The sequence below is a fragment of the Neodiprion pinetum genome, chromosome 4, assembly GCF_021155775.2.
Source record: "Neodiprion pinetum isolate iyNeoPine1 chromosome 4, iyNeoPine1.2, whole genome shotgun sequence".
NCBI classification, from domain to species: domain Eukaryota; kingdom Metazoa; phylum Arthropoda; class Insecta; order Hymenoptera; family Diprionidae; genus Neodiprion; species Neodiprion pinetum.
This window is the reverse complement of record NC_060235.2, coordinates 30,753,896-30,772,599: the sequence shown is the minus strand read 5'-3', so window position 1 is coordinate 30,772,599 and position 18,704 is coordinate 30,753,896. Positions and strand designations below refer to the sequence as shown.

Below are 18,704 nucleotides of genomic sequence, written 5' to 3'. Positions count from 1 at the left end.
GATATTTTTACTATACAGCGGAGAATCCCCGCATAATTAGTTTGCCTTTGGTGTTTCGCTATTGTAGCCGTTGAAGCAAACTTTTGAGTTCGGTGTTTGAATCAACTGCCGCCAGAGGTATCCGTAATGAGCCGTATGGCCACGAAACATTAACTGAGGATATACGTCAGTGAACGTATTGGGGACAAGTTGAAAAAGTGTCCAGTTGTAAGCTGCAAGTAACAGTTCAACAACCCACCAGAATAGCGCTAGCGCAGCAAAAGAGCATGATATGAATTAGCAGTTGTAGTTGGAGTGAAGAAGTACCCTTGGGAGTGAAGTGTGCTGAGTTCAACAATTCAATATTTCTGGTGACTCAGTAGTCAGTGAAATCGCAGTATACAAAACCTCAACTATTTACGTAGTCCAAAATAATTTAGTACATTCGTTGACTGAAGAATATAAAGACAGTTGTCCCTTATGGGCTGTGGTGTGACAACCGAAAATCCTCTTGCGCTTGCGCCTTCTGAGATGTTCCAACGGTAGAGTTGAGAACTTATTGCAGAACATCGGAGTTACCGATTTCGGCATGATGCTGGCTGCATTCACTTTCCGAGTAACACAGTCTTCGCAATGGTAAGCCTAAGCCAGTACTTGGCCGTCTGTACTTATCGACTTGTCGGCGATACAAGAAATTAATAACGAGAATAAATTTCTTCCAAAATTCGGAGCAAAACAGTCATTTAATTAAAGCATAGGTACCCGAGAGAAGAATGTATACATATTTATATCAGATGTAATAATGATGCAGAGACCAAACAGTACACATGTATATGCTGTCCTGGTACGATATTAATATATATGATCCATTTACGATTAATACATGATGCATACTATAAATGACATAATTTTCCAGGAGACAAACTAGATTATCTACAATAATCGGCTATAATACGAAAACAGAAGAATTATTCATTTCGAAATGGAATTCTATTTGACACGCGCTAGATGTATTCCATAACATTAATATTCATAATTATTCCAACAACTTTTCATTTGCTCTCTCGATCTCGAATTTTCGTAAGCATAGAACCGAAATGCTATTTTAGCTAGTCGCAAGTGAACACTCTACGTTGGGTAGAGAAGCAAAGTTGTTTTTCGAGAAGTGTTCGTATGGAACAAAATTCAGAGTAACTGTAATACATCACGAATGCGCTAATTTTGATCGAAATGAAATGGATGCTCCGTATATGAGACAGTATTTAACGCAGTGTCCTGATTTGAAGACCTAAACAGGTGATTACCGGTGATTTTTATATATTTTTTTTGATAGGGAGAGATAGAACGAAGCTTCTTAACACTTCGAGTGTATTTTAACACACATTTGAAAGGTGGGACCAAAAATTTTTATTATCCAACTGTTGCAGAACGGCAGCGTTATTAGCTGATCCGTTAACGGAAGGATATATCTTTAGTCAATGGCTGACCATCGAAGGGCCTAGTCGCTTGAGTCTAAAATCAGGCAGGAAAGATAAAGTGCGTATTTCGTGTCTGAAATGTAAAAACTAAAATCATTATACATCATATCATACAGCATAGATCATACATTGTACATAGTATGAAAATTCGAAACCAAAGTTTGAATGTTCGGATGTTCAGAAAGTGACGTCACCCAACATTTTTTTTCTCCTAACGCCATCGATCTATATAGACGGAAATCAGCTAACCGAATTCCTCAGTCTGGAAACAACCGCGCAGTAGAGCGGACGTGTGAAAATCGCGCTCCGGAAATTTCGAGTACGGGGTTCTGGATCCTGCGCTCCGGGTCCGCTTCCTGGTGAAACTCGACTTCAGGAAGAAGCACTACGTAGTTTCTGAGCTCCAGGTCCGCTACCTGATAAAATTCGACTTCCAGGACAAGCGTTCCGTGGTTCCTGCGCTCCAGGTTCTCTACCCGGTGAAACTTGACTTCGGGGACAAGCGCTCCGGAGTTCCTGCGCTCCAGGTCCACTACAGGTGATTTGCATTTTTGGCGACATTTTTCGCGATTTTAGGAAAAGCTGGAATAAATTCGTTCTGGAATTATTCCGACGTAATTTTGCGAGACAAATCATTTAAGCGCAGTCCCGATACGCTGCGAGCAGCAAATCAGACATTACAGTCAAAAAACCAGAACCTGTGTTTTCGATATTTTTCAGCAGGTGCTTTTTCCTTCGTAACTTCTTTCCTGTTGATCCCACGCTCTTTTCACTGCGTTCTCTGAGTTCCTGGGGATCCAATTAGTCAGGAAAGGGTCATACAAGTCGAATCTGAGACCACAAATTTTTGGCTCCAAAAATGAAGAAAAAAGTAAGGCTAACCCCTTTCCATTTTTGGCGAAAATTTTCGCGATTCTGAAAAGTGCTGGAATGAATTCTTTCTGGCACTAATCAGACGTAATTTTGCGAGACAAATCGATTAAGCGCAGTCCCGATACGCTGCGAGCAGCGAATCAAAAGTTACAGCCAAAAAACAAAACCTGTGATTATATGAATCCTTACGTAATGTTTTTGATGTGTTCTTATACTGAAAATATTTATTGCTATTCCAGGTACAACCCGAGGTGGTTATCGGTGGTTGTTCGAGGTGGTTGGCGATTGTTGGTGGTGGTCGGAGGTGGACGAGGAGGAGGACGAACTGAACTGAGTCTCAAAGACCTGTTGACATAAAAGCAGCTATCCGATAGAAATTATAGTTTATAGTTTACACAGCCCATTGCATGACATTTCATTATAAATACATATGTTTCAATGTATTTAGGAATAATTTATCAAATATACAGAGGTCATGTGCAAACAATAAATGAATTGATTCGACCGCAGTTTGATGTATTCATTATAGCTTTAACAATAAATTTAAGCTTTGTTACTTCTTTTATTTCATTATGGATAATCAAAAACATTTCCGACTAATCGTGCTGTGGAAGCATGGGGATTTAACCAAAGGTAGCAAAAGATTAGAAACAGTGTATGTAGAGTACGGGTATTTTTCTCATAATGCAAATAGAATAGAATACCACGCCTTGCGAATTAGCTTTCCAGTCAGAGATGAATGATGAATTTTGAGGACTGCATTATCGTTGTTGAATACTCTACGCCTCATGGAAAACGAAAATCTGTAACGATAAAATTGATGCACCGGATCATCGTCGACTTTAACTTTTGAAATGTCCTACCATTTTCGAACACCTCCTACCTCCCCCTGCCACCTCCGACCGTCAATGGCCACTTTCGACCACCCCCTATCACCTTTTGCCAGCGCCGACCACCTCCTAACATTTCCGAACACCTCCAACCATCTTATTTACCTATATTACCAGATTAGCTATGATATGAGAAGAGAAGAATTATTCATTTCGAAATGGGATTCTATTCGACGCGCGCTCGATGTATTCCATAACATTAGTATTCGTAATTATTCCAACAACTTTTCATTTGCTCTCTCGATCTTGAATTTTCATAGGCATAGAATCGAAACGTTGTGTTAGCTGGTCGCAAGTGAAGTATCTGCGTTGGGTAGAGAAGCAGAATTGTTTTTCGAAAAGTAGTCGGATGGAAAAAAATTCAGAGTAACTGTAATACATCACGGATGCGTTAATTTTGAACGAGATGAAACGGATGCTTCGTATATGAGACAGTATTTACCGCTGCGTAGTGATTTAAAGACCTAGAAAGGTAATAGGGAAAGAAAGAACGACGCTTCTTGACATTTCGAGTTTATTTTAACACACATTTGAAAGATACGAGCGAAATTTTTCATCATCCAACTGTCGCAGAACGGCAGCGTTATTAGCCGACCCGTTCACTGAAGAATATATCTTCAGTCAACGGCTGACCATCGAAGGGCCTGGCCGCTTGAGTCTGGAATCGGCAGGAGAGATGAAGTGCGTATTTCTTGTATGAAATGTGAAAGCTAAAATCATTATACATCATATCATATCATCATACCTCATACATCATACATCATACATCGTACATCATACATCATCATACATAGTATCAAAGTTCGAAACCATAGTTTGGATGTCGGACGTTCAGAAAGTGACGTCACCAATTCAAAATCAGCTAGCCGAATTCCTCAGTCTGGAAACAACCGCGCAGTAGAGCGGACGGATGAGCGTCGCGCTCCGCAAATTTCGAGAACCGGGTTCTCAACCTCTCGGATCCCGCGCTTCGGGTCCGCTACGTATTTCGAGTACCGGGTTCTCAACCTCTCGAATCCCGCGCTCCGGGTCCGCTACCCGATGAAACTCGACTTCCAGGATAAGCGCTCCGTGGTTCCTGGTTCATGTTTACAATAAATTATTTCAATTCGTTTTTCGCGAAACTCCAAATTCGGTAGCTGTCAGTCCGCTAATAAAATTTCTCGACTTCCGGGATAAGCGCTCCGTGGTTCCTGGTTCATGTTTACAATAAATTATTTCAATTCGTTTTTCGCGAAACTCCAAATTCGGTAGCTGTCAGTCCGCTAATAAAATTTCTCGACTTCCAGGATAAGCGCTCCGTGGTTCCTGGTTCATGTTTACAATAAATTATTTCAATTCGTTTTTCGCGAAACTCCAAATTCGGTAGCTGTCAGTCCGCTAATAAAATTTCTCGACTTCCAGGATAAGCGCTCCGTGGTTCCTGGTTCATGTTTACAATAAATTATTTCAATTCGTTTTTCGCGCAACCCCAAATTCGGTAGCTGTCAGTCCGCTAATAAAATTTCTCGACTTCCAGGATAAGCGCTCCGTGGTTCCTGGTTCATGTTTACAATAAATTATTTCAATTCGTTTTTCGCGAAACTCCAAATTCGGTAGCTGTCAGTCCGCTAATAAAATTTCTCGACTTCCAGGATAAGCGCTCCGTGGTTCCTGGTTCATGTTTACAATAAATTATTTCAATTCGTTTTTCGCGAAACTCCAAATTCGGTAGCTGTCAGTCCGCTAATAAAATTTCTCGACTTCCAGGATAAGCGCTCCGTGGTTCCTGGTTCATGTTTACAATAAATTATTTCAATTCGTTTTTCGCGAAACTCCAAATTCGGTAGCTGTCAGTCCGCTAATAAAATTTCTCGACTTCCAGGATAAGCGCTCCGTGGTTCCTGGTTCATGTTTACAATAAATTATTTCAATTCGTTTTTCGCGAAACTCCAAATTCGGTAGCTGTCAGTCCGCTAATAAAATTTCTCGACTTCCAGGATAAGCGCTCCGTGGTTCCTGGTTCATGTTTACAATAAATTATTTCAATTCGTTTTTCGCGAAACCCCATATTCGGTAGCTGTCAGTCCGCTAATAAAATTTCTCGACTTCCAGGATAAGCGCTCCGTGGTTCCTGGTTCATGTTTACAATAAATTATTTCAATTCGTTTTTCGCGCAACCCCAAATTCGGTAGCTGTCAGTCCGCTAATAAAATTTCTCGACTTCCAGGATAAGCGCTCCGTGGTTCCTGGTTCATGTTTACAATAAATTATTTCAATTCGTTTTTCGCGAAACTCCAAATTCGGTAGCTGTCAGTCCGCTAATAAAATTTCTCGACTTCCAGGATAAGCGCTCCGTGGTTCCTGGTTCATGTTTACAATAAATTATTTCAATTCGTTTTTCGCGAAACTCCAAATTCGGTAGCTGTCAGTCCGCTAATAAAATTTCTCGACTTCCAGGATAAGCGCTCCGTGGTTCCTGGTTCATGTTTACAATAAATTATTTCAATTCGTTTTTCGCGAAACTCCAAATTCGGTAGCTGTCAGTCCGCTAATAAAATTTCTCGACTTCCAGGATAAGCGCTCCGTGGTTCCTGGTTCATGTTTACAATAAATTATTTCAATTCGTTTTTCGCGAAACTCCAAATTCGGTAGCTGTCAGTCCGCTAATAAAATTTCTCGACTTCCAGGATAAGCGCTCCGTGGTTCCTGGTTCATGTTTACAATAAATTATTTCAATTCGTTTTTCGCGAAACTCCAAATTCGGTAGCTGTCAGTCCGCTAATAAAATTTCTCGACTTCCAGGATAAGCGCTCCGTGGTTCCTGGTTCATGTTTACAATAAATTATTTCAATTCGTTTTTCGCGAAACTCCAAATTCGGTAGCTGTCAGTCCGCTAATAAAATTTCTCGACTTCCAGGATAAGCGCTCCGTGGTTCCTGGTTCATGTTTACAATAAATTATTTCAATTCGTTTTTCGCGCAACCCCAAATTCGGTAGCTGTCAGTCCGCTAATAAAATTTCTCGACTTCCAGGATAAGCGCTCCGTGGTTCCTGGTTCATGTTTACAATAAATTATTTCAATTCGTTTTTCGCGCAACCCCAAATTCGGTAGCTGTCAGTCCGCTAATAAAATTTCTCGACTTCCAGGATAAGCGCTCCGTGGTTCCTGGTTCATGTTTACAATAAATTATTTCAATTCGTTTTTCGCGCAACCCCAAATTCGGTAGCTGTCAGTCCGCTAATAAAATTTCTCGACGTCCAGGATAAGGTTGCTGGGTGAGTAAAACACTTTTATAATATTTGATGGCAATTGTAATTATATTTCATCTGAAATATTACAAACTTGTCACGTTCACAATAAATTATTTCAATTCATTTTTCGTGCAAGCACAAAGTCAGTAGCTACGAATAAGCTTATACAATTTATTATATCATTAATTAATTATTTGATCAATTACTCAATTATATTAATCCTTACACAATATTTTCGATGTGTTCTTATACTGAAAATATTTATTACTATTCAAGGTATAACCTGAGGTGGTTGAAGGTGGTCGGAGGTGGACGAGGAGGAGGACGAGGAGGACGAGGATTTGTGCTGGGTGAGTAAAACACTTTTATAATATTTGATGGCAATTGTAATTATATTTCATCTGAAATATTACAAACTTGTCACGTTTACAATAAATTATTTCAATTCATTTTTCGTGCAAGCACATATTCAGTAGCTATGAATAATCTTATACAATTTATTATATTATTAATTAATTAATTAATATTCTTATAATATTTAATGGCAATTGTAATTATATATCATCTGAAATATTACAAACTTGTCACGTTTACAATAAATTATTTCAATTCATTTTTCGTGCAAGCACATATTCAGTAGCTATGAATAATCTTGTACAATTTATTATATTATTAATTAATTGATTAATTACATTAATCCTTACACAATATTTTTGATGTATTCCTATACTAAAAATATTCATTACTATTCCAGGTATTACCCGAGGTGGTCGGAGGTGGACGAGGAGGAGGACGAGCTGGACGAGGAGGAGGACCAGGTGGACGAGGAGGAGGCGGGGTGGGTCGTGGGAGAGGACCTCTCCTCTCCTCAGAGGAGGGGAGGGGGAGGGGCAGGGAAGGGGGAGAGGTGGGCGGGGAGGGGGAAGGGACGGGAAGGGAAGGGGTGGGAAGGGAAGGGAAGGGAAGGGGAGGGAAGGGGAGGGTGGCGGGGAGGGTGGCAGGGAGGGGGCGGGAGGGGGAAAGGGAGGGCGGGTGGGAGGGAGGGAGGGAGGGAGGGATGGGGAAGGGAGGGAGGGAGGGAGGGAGGGAGGGCGCGGGGGGGGGGGGGGGGGGGGGCGGGGGGGGGGGGGGGTGTACTGCTCTATTAGCTCTAACGGGCTCGCATCGACATCCTCCACTCTCTCCCTCCCTCCCTCCCTCCCTCCCGCCCTCCCTCCCTCCCTCCCTCCCTCCCACCCGCCCTCCCTTCCCCCCTCCCGCCCCCTCCCCGCCACCCTCCCCGCCACCCTCCCCTTCCCTCCCCTTCCCTTCCCTTCCCTTCCCTTCCCTTCCCTTCCCTTCCCTTCCCTTCCCTTCCCTTCCCGTCCCTTCCCCCTCCGCGCCCACCTCTCCCCCTTCCCTGCCCCTCCCCCTCCCCTCCTCTGAGGAGAGGAGAGGTCCTCTCCCACGACCCACCCCGCCTCCTCCTCGTCCACCTGGTCCTCCTCCTCGTCCAGCTCGTCCTCCTCCTCGTCCACCTCCGACCACCTCGGGTAATACCTGGAATAGTAATGAATATTTTTAGTATAAGAACACATCAAAAATATTGTGTAAGGATTAATGTAATTAATCAATTAATTAATAATATAATAAATTGTACAAGATTATTCATAGCTACTGAATATGTGCTTGCACGAAAAATGAATTGAAATAATTTATTGTAAACGTGACAAGTTTGTAATATTTCAGATGATATATAATTACAATTGCCATTAAATATTATAAGAATATTAATTAATTAATTAATAATATAATAAATTGTATAAGATTATTCATAGCTACTGAATATGTGCTTGCACGAAAAATGAATTGAAATAATTTATTGTAAACGTGACAAGTTTGTAATATTTCAGATGAAATATAATTACAATTGCCATCAAATATTATAAAAGTGTTTTACTCACCCAGCACAAATCCTCGTCCTCCTCGTCCTCCTCCTCGTCCACCTCCGACCACCTTCAACCACCTCAGGTTATACCTTGAATAGTAATAAATATTTTCAGTATAAGAACACATCGAAAATATTGTGTAAGGATTAATATAATTGAGTAATTGATCAAATAATTAATTAATAATATAATAAATTGTATAAGCTTATTCGTAGCTACTGAATTTGTGCTTGCACGAAAAATGAATTGAAATAATTTATTGTAAAGGTGACAAGTTTGTAATATTTCAGATGAAATATAATTACAATTGCCATCAAATATTATAAGAATATTAATTAATTAAATAATAATATAATAAATTGTATAAGATTATCCATAGCTACTAAATATGTGCTTGCACGAAAAATGAATTGAAATAATTTATTGTGAACGTGACAAGTTTGTAATATTTCAGATGAAATATAATTACAATTGCCATCAAATATTATAAAAGTGTTTTACTCACCCAGCAACCTTATCCTGGACGTCGAGAAATTTTATTAGCGGACTGACAGCTACCGAATTTGGGGTTGCGCGAAAAACGAATTGAAATAATTTATTGTAAACATGAACCAGGAACCACGGAGCGCTTATCCTGGAAGTCGAGAAATTTTATTAGCGGACTGACAGCTACCGAATTTGGGGTTGCGCGAAAAACGAATTGAAATAATTTATTGTAAACATGAACCAGGAACCACGGAGCGCTTATCCTGGAAGTCGAGAAATTTTATTAGCGGACTGACAGCTACTGAATATGGGCTTGCGCGAAAAACGAATTGAAATAATTTATTGCAAACATGAACCAGGAACCACGGAGCGCTTATCCCGGAAGTCGAGAAATTTTATTAGCGGACTGACAGCTACCGAATTTGGGGTTGCGCGAAAAACGAATTGAAATAATTTATTGTAAACATGAACCAGGAACCACGGAGCGCTTATCCTGGAAGTCGAGAAATTTTATTAGCGGACTGACAGCTACTGAATATGGGCTTGCGCGAAAAACGAATTGAAATAATTTATTGCAAACATGAACCAGGAACCACGGAGCGCTTATCCCGGAAGTCGAGAAATTTTATTAGCGGACTGACAGCTACCGAATTTGGGGTTGCGCGAAAAACGAATTGAAATAATTTATTGTAAACATGAACCAGGAACCACGGAGCGCTTATCCTGGAAGTCGAGAAATTTTATTAGCGGACTGACAGCTACCGAATTTGGGGTTGCGCGAAAAACGAATTGAAATAATTTATTGTAAACATGAACCAGGAACCACGGAGCGCTTATCCCGGAAGTCGAGAAATTTTATTAGCGGACTGACGGCTACCGAATTTGGGGTTGCGCGAAAAACGAATTGAAATAATTTATTGTAAACATGAACCAGGAACTACGGAGCGCTTATCCTGGAAGTCGAGAAATTTTATTAGCGGACTGACAGCTACCGAATTTGGAGTTTCGCGAAAAACGAATTGAAATAATTTATTGTAAACATGAACCAGGAACCACGGAGCGCTTATCCTGGAAGTCGAGTTTCATCGGGTAGCGGACCCGGAGCGCGGGATTCGAGAGGTTGAGAACCCGGTACTCGAAATACGTAGCGGACCCGAAGCGCGGGATCCGAGAGGTTGAGAACCCGGTTCTCGAAATTTGCGGAGCGCGACGCTCATCCGTCCGCTCTACTGCGCGGTTGTTTCCAGACTGAGGAATTCGGCTAGCTGATTTTGAATTGGTGACGTCACTTTCTGAACGTCCGACATCCAAACTATGGTTTCGAACTTTGATACTATGTATGATGATGTATGATGTACGATGTATGATGTATGATGTATGATGTATGAGGTATGATGATATGATATGATGTATAATGATTTTAGCTTTCACATTTCATACAAGAAATACGCACTTTATCTCTCCTGCCGATTCCAGACTCAAGCGGCCAGGCCCTTCGATGGTCAGCCGTTGACTGAAGATATATTCTTCAGTGAACGGGTCGGCTAATAACGCTGCCGTTCTGCGACAGTTGGATGATGAAAAATTTCGCTCGTATCTTTCAAATGTGTGTTAAAATACACTCGAAGTGTTAAGAAGCGTCGTTCTTTCTCTCCCTATCACCTTTCTAGGTCTTCAAACCACTACGCAGCGTTAAATACCGTCTCATATACGAAGCATCCATTTCATCTCGTTCAAAATTAGCGCATCCGTGATGTATTACAGTTACTCTGAATTTTTTTCCATCCGAATACTTTTCGAAAAACAATTCTGCTCCTCTACCCAACGCAGATACTTCACTTGCGACCAGCTAAAACAACGTTTCGATTCTATGCCTATGAAAATTCAAGATCGAGAGAGCAAATGAAAAGTTGTTGGAATAATTACGAATACTAATGTTATGGAATACATCGAGCGCGCGTCGAATAGAATCCCATTTCGAAATGAATAATTCTTCTCTTTTCATATCATAGCTAATCTGGTAATATAGGTAAATAAGATGGTTGGAGGTGTTCGGAAATGGTAGGACATTTCAAAAGTCAAAGTCGACGATGATCCGGCGCATCAATTTTATCGTTACAGATTTTCGTTTCCCATGAGGAGTAGAGTATTCAACAACGATAATGCAGTCCTTAAAATTCATCATTCATCTCTCACTGGAAAGCTAATTCGCAAGGCGTGGTATTCTATTCTATTTGCATTATTAGAAAAATACCCGTACTCTGCATACACTGTTTCTAATCTTTTGCTACCTTTGGTTCAATCCCCATGCTTTCACAGCACGATTAGTCGGAAATGTTTTTGATTATCCATAATAAAGTAAAAGATGTAACAAAGCTCAAATTTATTGTTAAAGCTCTAATAAATACATCAAACTGCGGTCGAATTCATTTATTATTTGCACATGACCTCTGTATATTTGATAAATTATTCCTAAATACATTGAAACATATGTATTTATAATGAAATATCATGCAAAGGGCTGTGTAAACTACAAACTATAATTTCTATCGGATAGCTGCTTTTATGTCAACAGGGCTTTGAGACTCAGTTCAGTTCGTCCTCCTCCTCGTCCACCTCCGACCACCTCCAACAATCGCCAACCACCTCGAACAACCACCGATAACCACCTCGAGTTATACCTTGAATAGAAATAAATATATTCAGTATAAGAACACAGCAAAAATATTGTGTAAGGATTAATATAATTAATTAAATAATTCATGATATAATAAATTTTATCAGTGCATTTGTAGCTACGAAACTCGTGCTTGCGCGAAAAATGAATTGAAGTAATTTACTGTGTACATGACAAGATTGAAAAAGCTTAGATGAAATATATTTACAATTTCCATTAAATATTACACGAATGTTATCTATACTCACTGTGCAGAAATCCTCGTCCTCCTCGTCCACCTTGTTCTCCTCGTCTTTCTTGTCCTCCGAGAGTCAGGATTCACCAGGTAGCGGACCTGGAGCGTAGGAACCACGCAGCGCTTGTCCTGGAAGTCGAGTTTCACCAGGTAGCGTACCCGGAGTGCAGGAACCACGGAGCGCTTGTCCTGGATGTCAAGTTTCACTAGGTAGTCGACCTTGAGCGCAGAAACTACGGTGCGCTTGTCCTGGAAGTCAAGTTTCACCAGGTGGCGGACCTGGAGCGCAGAAACTACGGAGCGCTTGTTATGAAGTCGACTTCCACCAGGTAGCGGACCTGGAGCACAAGAACCACGGAGCACCTATCCTGGAAGTCAAGTTTCACCAGGTAGCGGACCTGAAGTGCAGAAACCACGGAGCGCTTGTTCTGAAGTCGAGTTTCACCAGGTAGCGGACCTGGAGCGCAGGAACCACGGACCGCTTGTCCTGGAACTCGAGTTACACCAGAAAGTGGACTCAGAGCGCAGGATTCAGAAGGTAAAGAACCCGGTACTCGAAATCTGCGCAGCGCGATTTTCATACGTCCTCTCTACTGCGCGGTTGTTTCCGGACTGATGAATTCGGTTAGCTGATTTTCGTCTATATAGATCGATGACGTCAAGAACAAAAAAATTTTGGGCGACGTCACATTCTGCACATCCGAACATCCGAACATCCAAACTCTGGTTTCGAACTTCAATACTATGTATAATATGACATGATGTATAATGATTTTAGTTTTTACATTTCAGACAAGCAATACGCACCTCATCTTTCCTGCCGATTCCCGACTGAAGCGGCTAGGCTCTTCGATGGTCAGCCTTTGACTGAAGATATATTCTTCAGTTAACGAGTCAGCTAATAACCCGGCCGTTCTGCGACAGTTGGATGCTCAACATTTTTGCTCGTACCTTTCAAATGTGTGATAAAATAAACTCGAAGTTTTAAGAAGCTTCGTTCTTTTACTCCCTTTCAAAAAAAAAAAATACCGACAATCACGTTTTCAAGTCTTTAAATCAGGACACTGTGTTAAATACTGTCTCACATACGGAGCATCCGTTTCATTTCGATCAAAATTAGCGCATCCGTAATGTGTTACAGTTACTCTGAATTTTTTTCCATACGAACACTCTTCGAAAACAATTCTGCTTCTCTACCCAAAGTAGGTACTTCACTTGCGACTAGCTAAAACAGCGTTTCGATTCTATGCCTACGAAAATTCAAGATCGAGTGAGCAAATGAAAAATTGTTCGAATAATTATGAATATCAATGTTATGGAATACATCGAGCGCGTATCGAATAGAATGTCATTTCGAAATGAATAATTCTTCTATTTCCATATGATAGACGTATTATTGTAGATGATCCAGTTTGTCTTTTGGAAAACTATAAAATTTATAGTATGCATCACGTATTATTCGTAAATTGATCATATATATTAATATCGTACATGAACCGCATATATACATATATACTTTCTAGCCTCTGCATCATTATTACATCTGATCTCTTAATATTTATGATCTATGTATACATTCTTCTCTTGGGTACCTATACTTCAATGAAATCACTGTTTTGCTACGAATTTTGGAAGAAATTTATTAGGTAGAGTCGATAGAGCAGAACCCTCCTACGCTCCCAGGCCCACCTGGGCCCACTGGCCCGACGAAAACTGGTGACCAAAATTTACCCAGGGGCATCCGTCTTTATATTCTTGAGTCAACGTATCCGGTTAGCAAACTTTGGGTGTATTCCGAAATATACTCGCAGTACTGCAAGTCTCTCTGCTGCAAGTACTGGCAACCGCGCTCCGAAATCGCGCGACAGCTTACTGCTGCCAGTCAGTGCCGTCATGAAATTTGTGATGATGTTGACTGTGAGTACTGCGGTCTGGGACGTGAGGCAGTTGCAGTACTTGAGAAAGCCACGTCCTCGGTGTAGCGTTCCGATTTTACTGCGACTGGCAACTCGAAGTAAAAACGGAACGCAGTTCGCAGTTGACTGCGTGACGTCACGGTCAGCAGTACTGCCGTTACGTGCCGTGCACGACGCACCTTCTTAGTTGTTTGAAAATGATACCCATGGCTAACTGCCTTCAGCAAACTTCAATCAACGATATTACTTACCGTACGCACAGATGTATGTTTTTTTCACTGAAACAAAACCAAAAGTCATATCGTACTTACTTTTGTTAAGAAACAACCACAAAGTAGTAGAAACAACTTATGAATGGCCTCGACACCAGCTTCCGTTGAGTAAACCACAGGGTGCGCTCTTTCATTCGGCCGTTGCGCGTAGATTGTATCTTCATTTCTTACTAAATATCCAAGTACGACGGAGACAAATATAGGTATTCATGCATACCTGCGCAGAGAGAATAAAAGGACGTACCCCACATGCAGGCATGTGGCTGCATTAGTCATCAGCCGTAGGTGGGCGATGTGTCAAATAAAGTGACATTCGACATATCGGTTTAATTGTAAATATGTACAATTACAGCGTTGATAAAGCTGAGCTGTGAAGGTCTGGTCAACGGTATAGAACAACATTCTCCATCCATTCAGTGAAACTGATATTAATCAAGAGTTACAAATATGGACGTCTTGAACAAGCTCCGAAACACAGTGAGCAACACCATAAGCAATACTATAAGCAACACTGTTAACAGTACAGCTTATGGTCTCTCCCAACTATCAAGTGTTCTGCCTGGAAATCCAGTAACCAGAGAATTTGAAGCAACTGCACATGTCGGCAGCGCTGGTCCAGGCCTGCTATGGAAGGTTTACAGTGGTTATAAAAAATCAACCAAACAGGAAGCAGCTATATTTGTCTTTGAGAAACGCCAGCTAGACCGATGGTCTGGAAAAGTTGAGCGTGAAGCTGTTCTTGATTCTCTCAGACGTGGGGTTACTCAAATCACAAAACTCCGCCATCCTCAGGTTTTGATAGTTCAGCATCCGCTGGAGGAGTCGCGGGACAGTTTAGCCTTTGCTACCGAACCAGTCTTTGCAAGCCTTGCTAACGTACTAGGCCGGCTTGAAAATGTACCTCAACCAACGCCAGCTGCTTTAAGAGATTATAAACTACTTGATGTCGAAATTCGCTACGGTCTCATGCAACTAGGCGAAGGTTTAGCCTTTCTCCATACTGATGTCAAACTGTTGCACAGAAATTTGTGCCCAGAAGCCATTATGATCAATGGACATGGAGCCTGGAAAATTTTTGGATTTGATTTCTGTGCTGTTAATCAGAGCCCGAACGATAAACAGGTATTAATAAACACTAATCGAAGTTATAACTCATTCGAATACGTCCGAAACTCTGTGACTTGGAATGTTTTCTATTTAAGATTAGATGCATCCAAAGTTAATTCCAAAGTTACTGAACTTCACATTTGTAAAGCATTGCAAGTGACCAAATATTACTATCTTTACCACGTACCGAATATTTTCTATTCACTGTTCAATTTTTCCAGCCATCGTGGTCATATGCAGATTATGACCCAACAATACCGAGTATAGCACAGCCATCTTTAGATTATTTAGCACCTGAGTGTGCAATTGCAGGCAGCTGCAGTCCACCTAGTGATATTTTTTCACTGGGCATGCTCGTGTATGTCTTACATTCACCAGGGGGCCGTCCACTGAACGAATGTCATGGAGATCCGTCAAAATGCCGACGCTTTTTGGGAGATCTAAAGAACTCTCTTTCCTCATCTAAACTTAGTCACATTCCTGAACCACTAAGAGATACTACAAAACTCATGCTAAGTAATAATCCTGAACTGAGACCAGATGCGCATCAATTTATTAAGGTACAAAGGTGTTGCTTCTATATCTACGAAAATTGTAGGAAAATTTGAAGTTGATTGTATAAATAATGAATATTTACAGATTGATTACTTTACTGATATTGGAGTGCGGACATTGAACTATTTGGACAAACTCTTTCAATGGGACAATCTACAAAAGTCCCAGTTTTACAAAGGTCTGCCAAAAGTAATAAAGCAACTTCCGCACAGAGTTGCCCTACACAGAGTATTACCAGCCCTCTACAAAGAATTTGTTAATGCTCCAATGGTGCCTTTTGTACTCCCAAGTGTACTACAGGTATCGGAAAATGGCACTGCAGAAGAATTCAAGGAACACATTTTACCCAACCTAAAACCTGTGTTGGCACTGGAAGACCCACCACAGGTTTGATTTCCTTTATATCGATTACTTACCACTCTACAGATTTTTTAAAACTATCATATAATTTAATTTGTAACTCTTCCTTTTTTATAGGTCAGCTTAGTTTTACTACAACGTGTTGATCTACTTTTGAAACTGTGCCCGGCTGATGCGATCAGAAACGATGTCCTGCCACTTCTTACACGAGCTCTAGATTCCGATTGGGAGCAGCTGCAAGAGCTCTGCCTTGCTGCGCTCCCTTCTATAGCCAACTTGATCGATGGACCATCAATGAAAAATGCGATTTTACCTAGAATTAAAAAATTATGTCTAGCAAGTAAAGGTAGTACCAACTTGGGGGTGAGGGTGAACTGTCTTCTGTGCCTTGCTAAAATGCTAGACCACTTGGACAAGTGGTTGATTCTAGATCAAATTCTTCCATTTCTCCAAGAAGTCCCACATTCTGGCGAACCTGCCGTTTTAATGGCCATTATAGGTAAGGAGCTAGTTGTAATTCAGGCAAGTTATATCCCATAGCTAATGCCATAAATTCGTCTAATCATAGACTAACGATAACCTTGCGACTTACAGGTATTTACAAGCTGGTACTGACCCACAGCAAGCTGGGCATGAGTAAGGAAATGTTGGCAACTCGAATTTTGCCATTTCTGCTTCCATTCTGTGTTGAGCCAGGACTTAGTCCCACACAATTTGAAACACTAGCTTCGCTTGTGGGAGATATGGTGACACGAGTTACCTCTGAGCATCGTGAAGCTCTCCGTCAACTGGATGCTGTCCGAAAGGAAGCTCAACAATTTGATCAGGCTCTTTCCCAAGCTGGCAATCCTACATCTAGTAGTTTGAGTGACACGTTCGCTGGAATTGAACTAGCACCACCGCCTACTGCTGCGGCAAAAACGTGCGATACAAAAGTACTCAGCCTACAAGAGAAGCAAAAGTGAGTAGTAGCTATGTACAAGAGTTTTTATCATTAATAATTTTCCAATAAGTTATGTGCATTGCGATGAAGCCTTTTCATAGTTTCCAGAAGTTTTCTTTACACATTGGTAATTCCTGAATAAATCATCTCATTGAATCAACTTTTTTATTTCAGACTCGTCCAGCAACAAGAAGCACATCAGAGACTGCAAGCCCAAGCGCCAATGGCTCCAAAGCCAATTGTTCAACCTGTGAAATCCAAGCCCAAAGATCTAACTGACACGCTTTTACAAAATAATCTAAATCAGTTGAACAAACCTTTAACTAAGTCTTCAAGTTCTGAATCAAATTATGCCGCCTTGCAGTCTCCGTCCTGGGGAAAGACTGGAATGACTAACGGTATGACAAACAGTCAAACTCAGTGGGGTGATCTAGCAATCACAGCTGGACCACAAACTGTTCAAAACCCAATGTCAGGTTGGGGTTCAAACGCAATGAATCCAACTATGAATTGGGGGGGATCTCAGCAATCTGCACCAAACTGGAATCAGACTAGAGTCAATCAAAATATAGGTCAGAATTGGGGATCATCTGTAAATTCTGGAATAAGGCCACAATGGAGACCGGAAGGAGGGGCACAGGGGATGTCTCAACCTCTTGTATCCCAACCACGAACGACTCCGAATCTATCCACACAAGACATTATGGACTTACTTAGCTAATACAAACTGACTGCATTAGAGAATAGTTTAATATTCGACTTAACTGTTACAAAGTGATACTCAAGCATTACAGGTGAATATATTGCAGATAGATTTTTCTGTACTAGTTCTGCTCATGTTATTGTAAAATTCAAATAAAAGGTGTTTTGCTTCTTTCCTTTTGCAGGAACCACGAAATGCGGGACTTGTACTTGTAAAATCGCGACAAAGTTTGGAAGATTTCTACAAGAATACGTGCACCTCGTTATTAGTGACTATTTCCGTTGTACATGCTAGAAATGACTGTTTGGTAACTGTTATCAACTTGGATTCATCTTTTTTTTCGACAATTGTTATTATGATACAAATTCGAATAAACTGGTTAACTATAAGCATCAGATTTAAAATTTGTGACAGTTTACATTTTTATAATGTAATCACGAATTTTACCCGTTTTGTAGAAAATTACGTTATAAATACACCTACGTTAAAATTTACGAACATAATCTATAAAGTACTGTTTGCAGTGTATTTATAAATTTAGTTTAATCAAAAATCACTTATTTAATTGGAATTTATCCAAGAATTTCACTCACGTTCACAGTAACTCATACTTTATACCCTAAAATATCTATATGCATTGGTGCATTTCATATAGAATATAGATTGAGTTTTTCTAAATACACAAAGTATGTTCATATCAGTAAACTAACAGAGTGTTATGCTTTTCTAACATAAATCTAGCTCAAATGAGTACTTATGTAATATGTATAGTGAAGTAAATTATTTTTCAATTAACTATCCCTACACAATTACATAACTGAGATAACATAAAGGATATCCAATCTAACTATATAACCAGATTCAATAAAGAATAGAATTCGATTTTTTTCTGCATCCATCATTCTTATTATAATCATCCACTCTTACCGAATATAAATTGTAGGTGGTCCTTCAACCTCTGATCCATCCGAATACGGTCATATTTAATTATTTTTCCACAACGTAACTATACTTTCAATTACTTATGTCAGTCAGAGTCACGCAACTGATAATCATCAGTCTGAAAGC

General features: G+C 40.5%; 1 protein-coding gene and 2 long non-coding RNA genes across 5 annotated transcripts; 2 read left to right on the top strand and 1 right to left on the bottom strand.

Annotated features, from left to right (window-relative positions):
- The first annotated feature begins 1,793 nt into the window (after positions 1 to 1,793).
- Positions 1,794 to 2,652, top strand: LOC138190926 (uncharacterized). The gene is made up of 3 exons (XR_011177043.1): positions 1,794 to 1,995; positions 2,178 to 2,328; positions 2,570 to 2,652. It is a non-coding gene; the product is annotated as an uncharacterized lncRNA (long non-coding RNA).
- Positions 2,653 to 11,300: 8,648 nt separating this feature from the next.
- Positions 11,301 to 13,991, bottom strand: LOC138190921 (uncharacterized). Its single transcript, XR_011177036.1, has 3 exons — positions 12,588 to 13,991; positions 11,794 to 12,420; positions 11,301 to 11,549 (listed from the first exon to the last, which is right to left on the bottom strand). It is a non-coding gene; the product is annotated as an uncharacterized lncRNA (long non-coding RNA).
- LOC124218117 (SCY1-like protein 2) lies at positions 13,867 to 18,522 on the top strand. Of its 3 annotated transcripts, XR_011177035.1 has the most exons (8): positions 13,870 to 14,253; positions 14,321 to 15,090; positions 15,297 to 15,635; positions 15,715 to 16,017; positions 16,108 to 16,489; positions 16,585 to 16,951; positions 17,108 to 17,727; positions 17,821 to 18,522. XR_011177035.1 is itself a non-coding variant. In XM_046624544.2 (6 exons), the coding sequence occupies exons 1-6, from the start codon at positions 14,416 to 14,418 to the stop codon at positions 17,652 to 17,654; spliced, it is 2,613 nt and encodes an 870-aa protein (XP_046480500.1). In that variant the 5' UTR covers positions 13,867 to 14,415; the 3' UTR covers positions 17,655 to 18,522. The 3 variants fall into 3 exon arrangements, 1 of the variants encoding a protein (XP_046480500.1); XR_006882985.2 differs by having other exon boundaries at positions 13,871 to 15,090; XM_046624544.2 differs by having other exon boundaries at positions 13,867 to 15,090; positions 17,108 to 18,522.
- Positions 18,523 to 18,704: the final 182 nt, after the last annotated feature.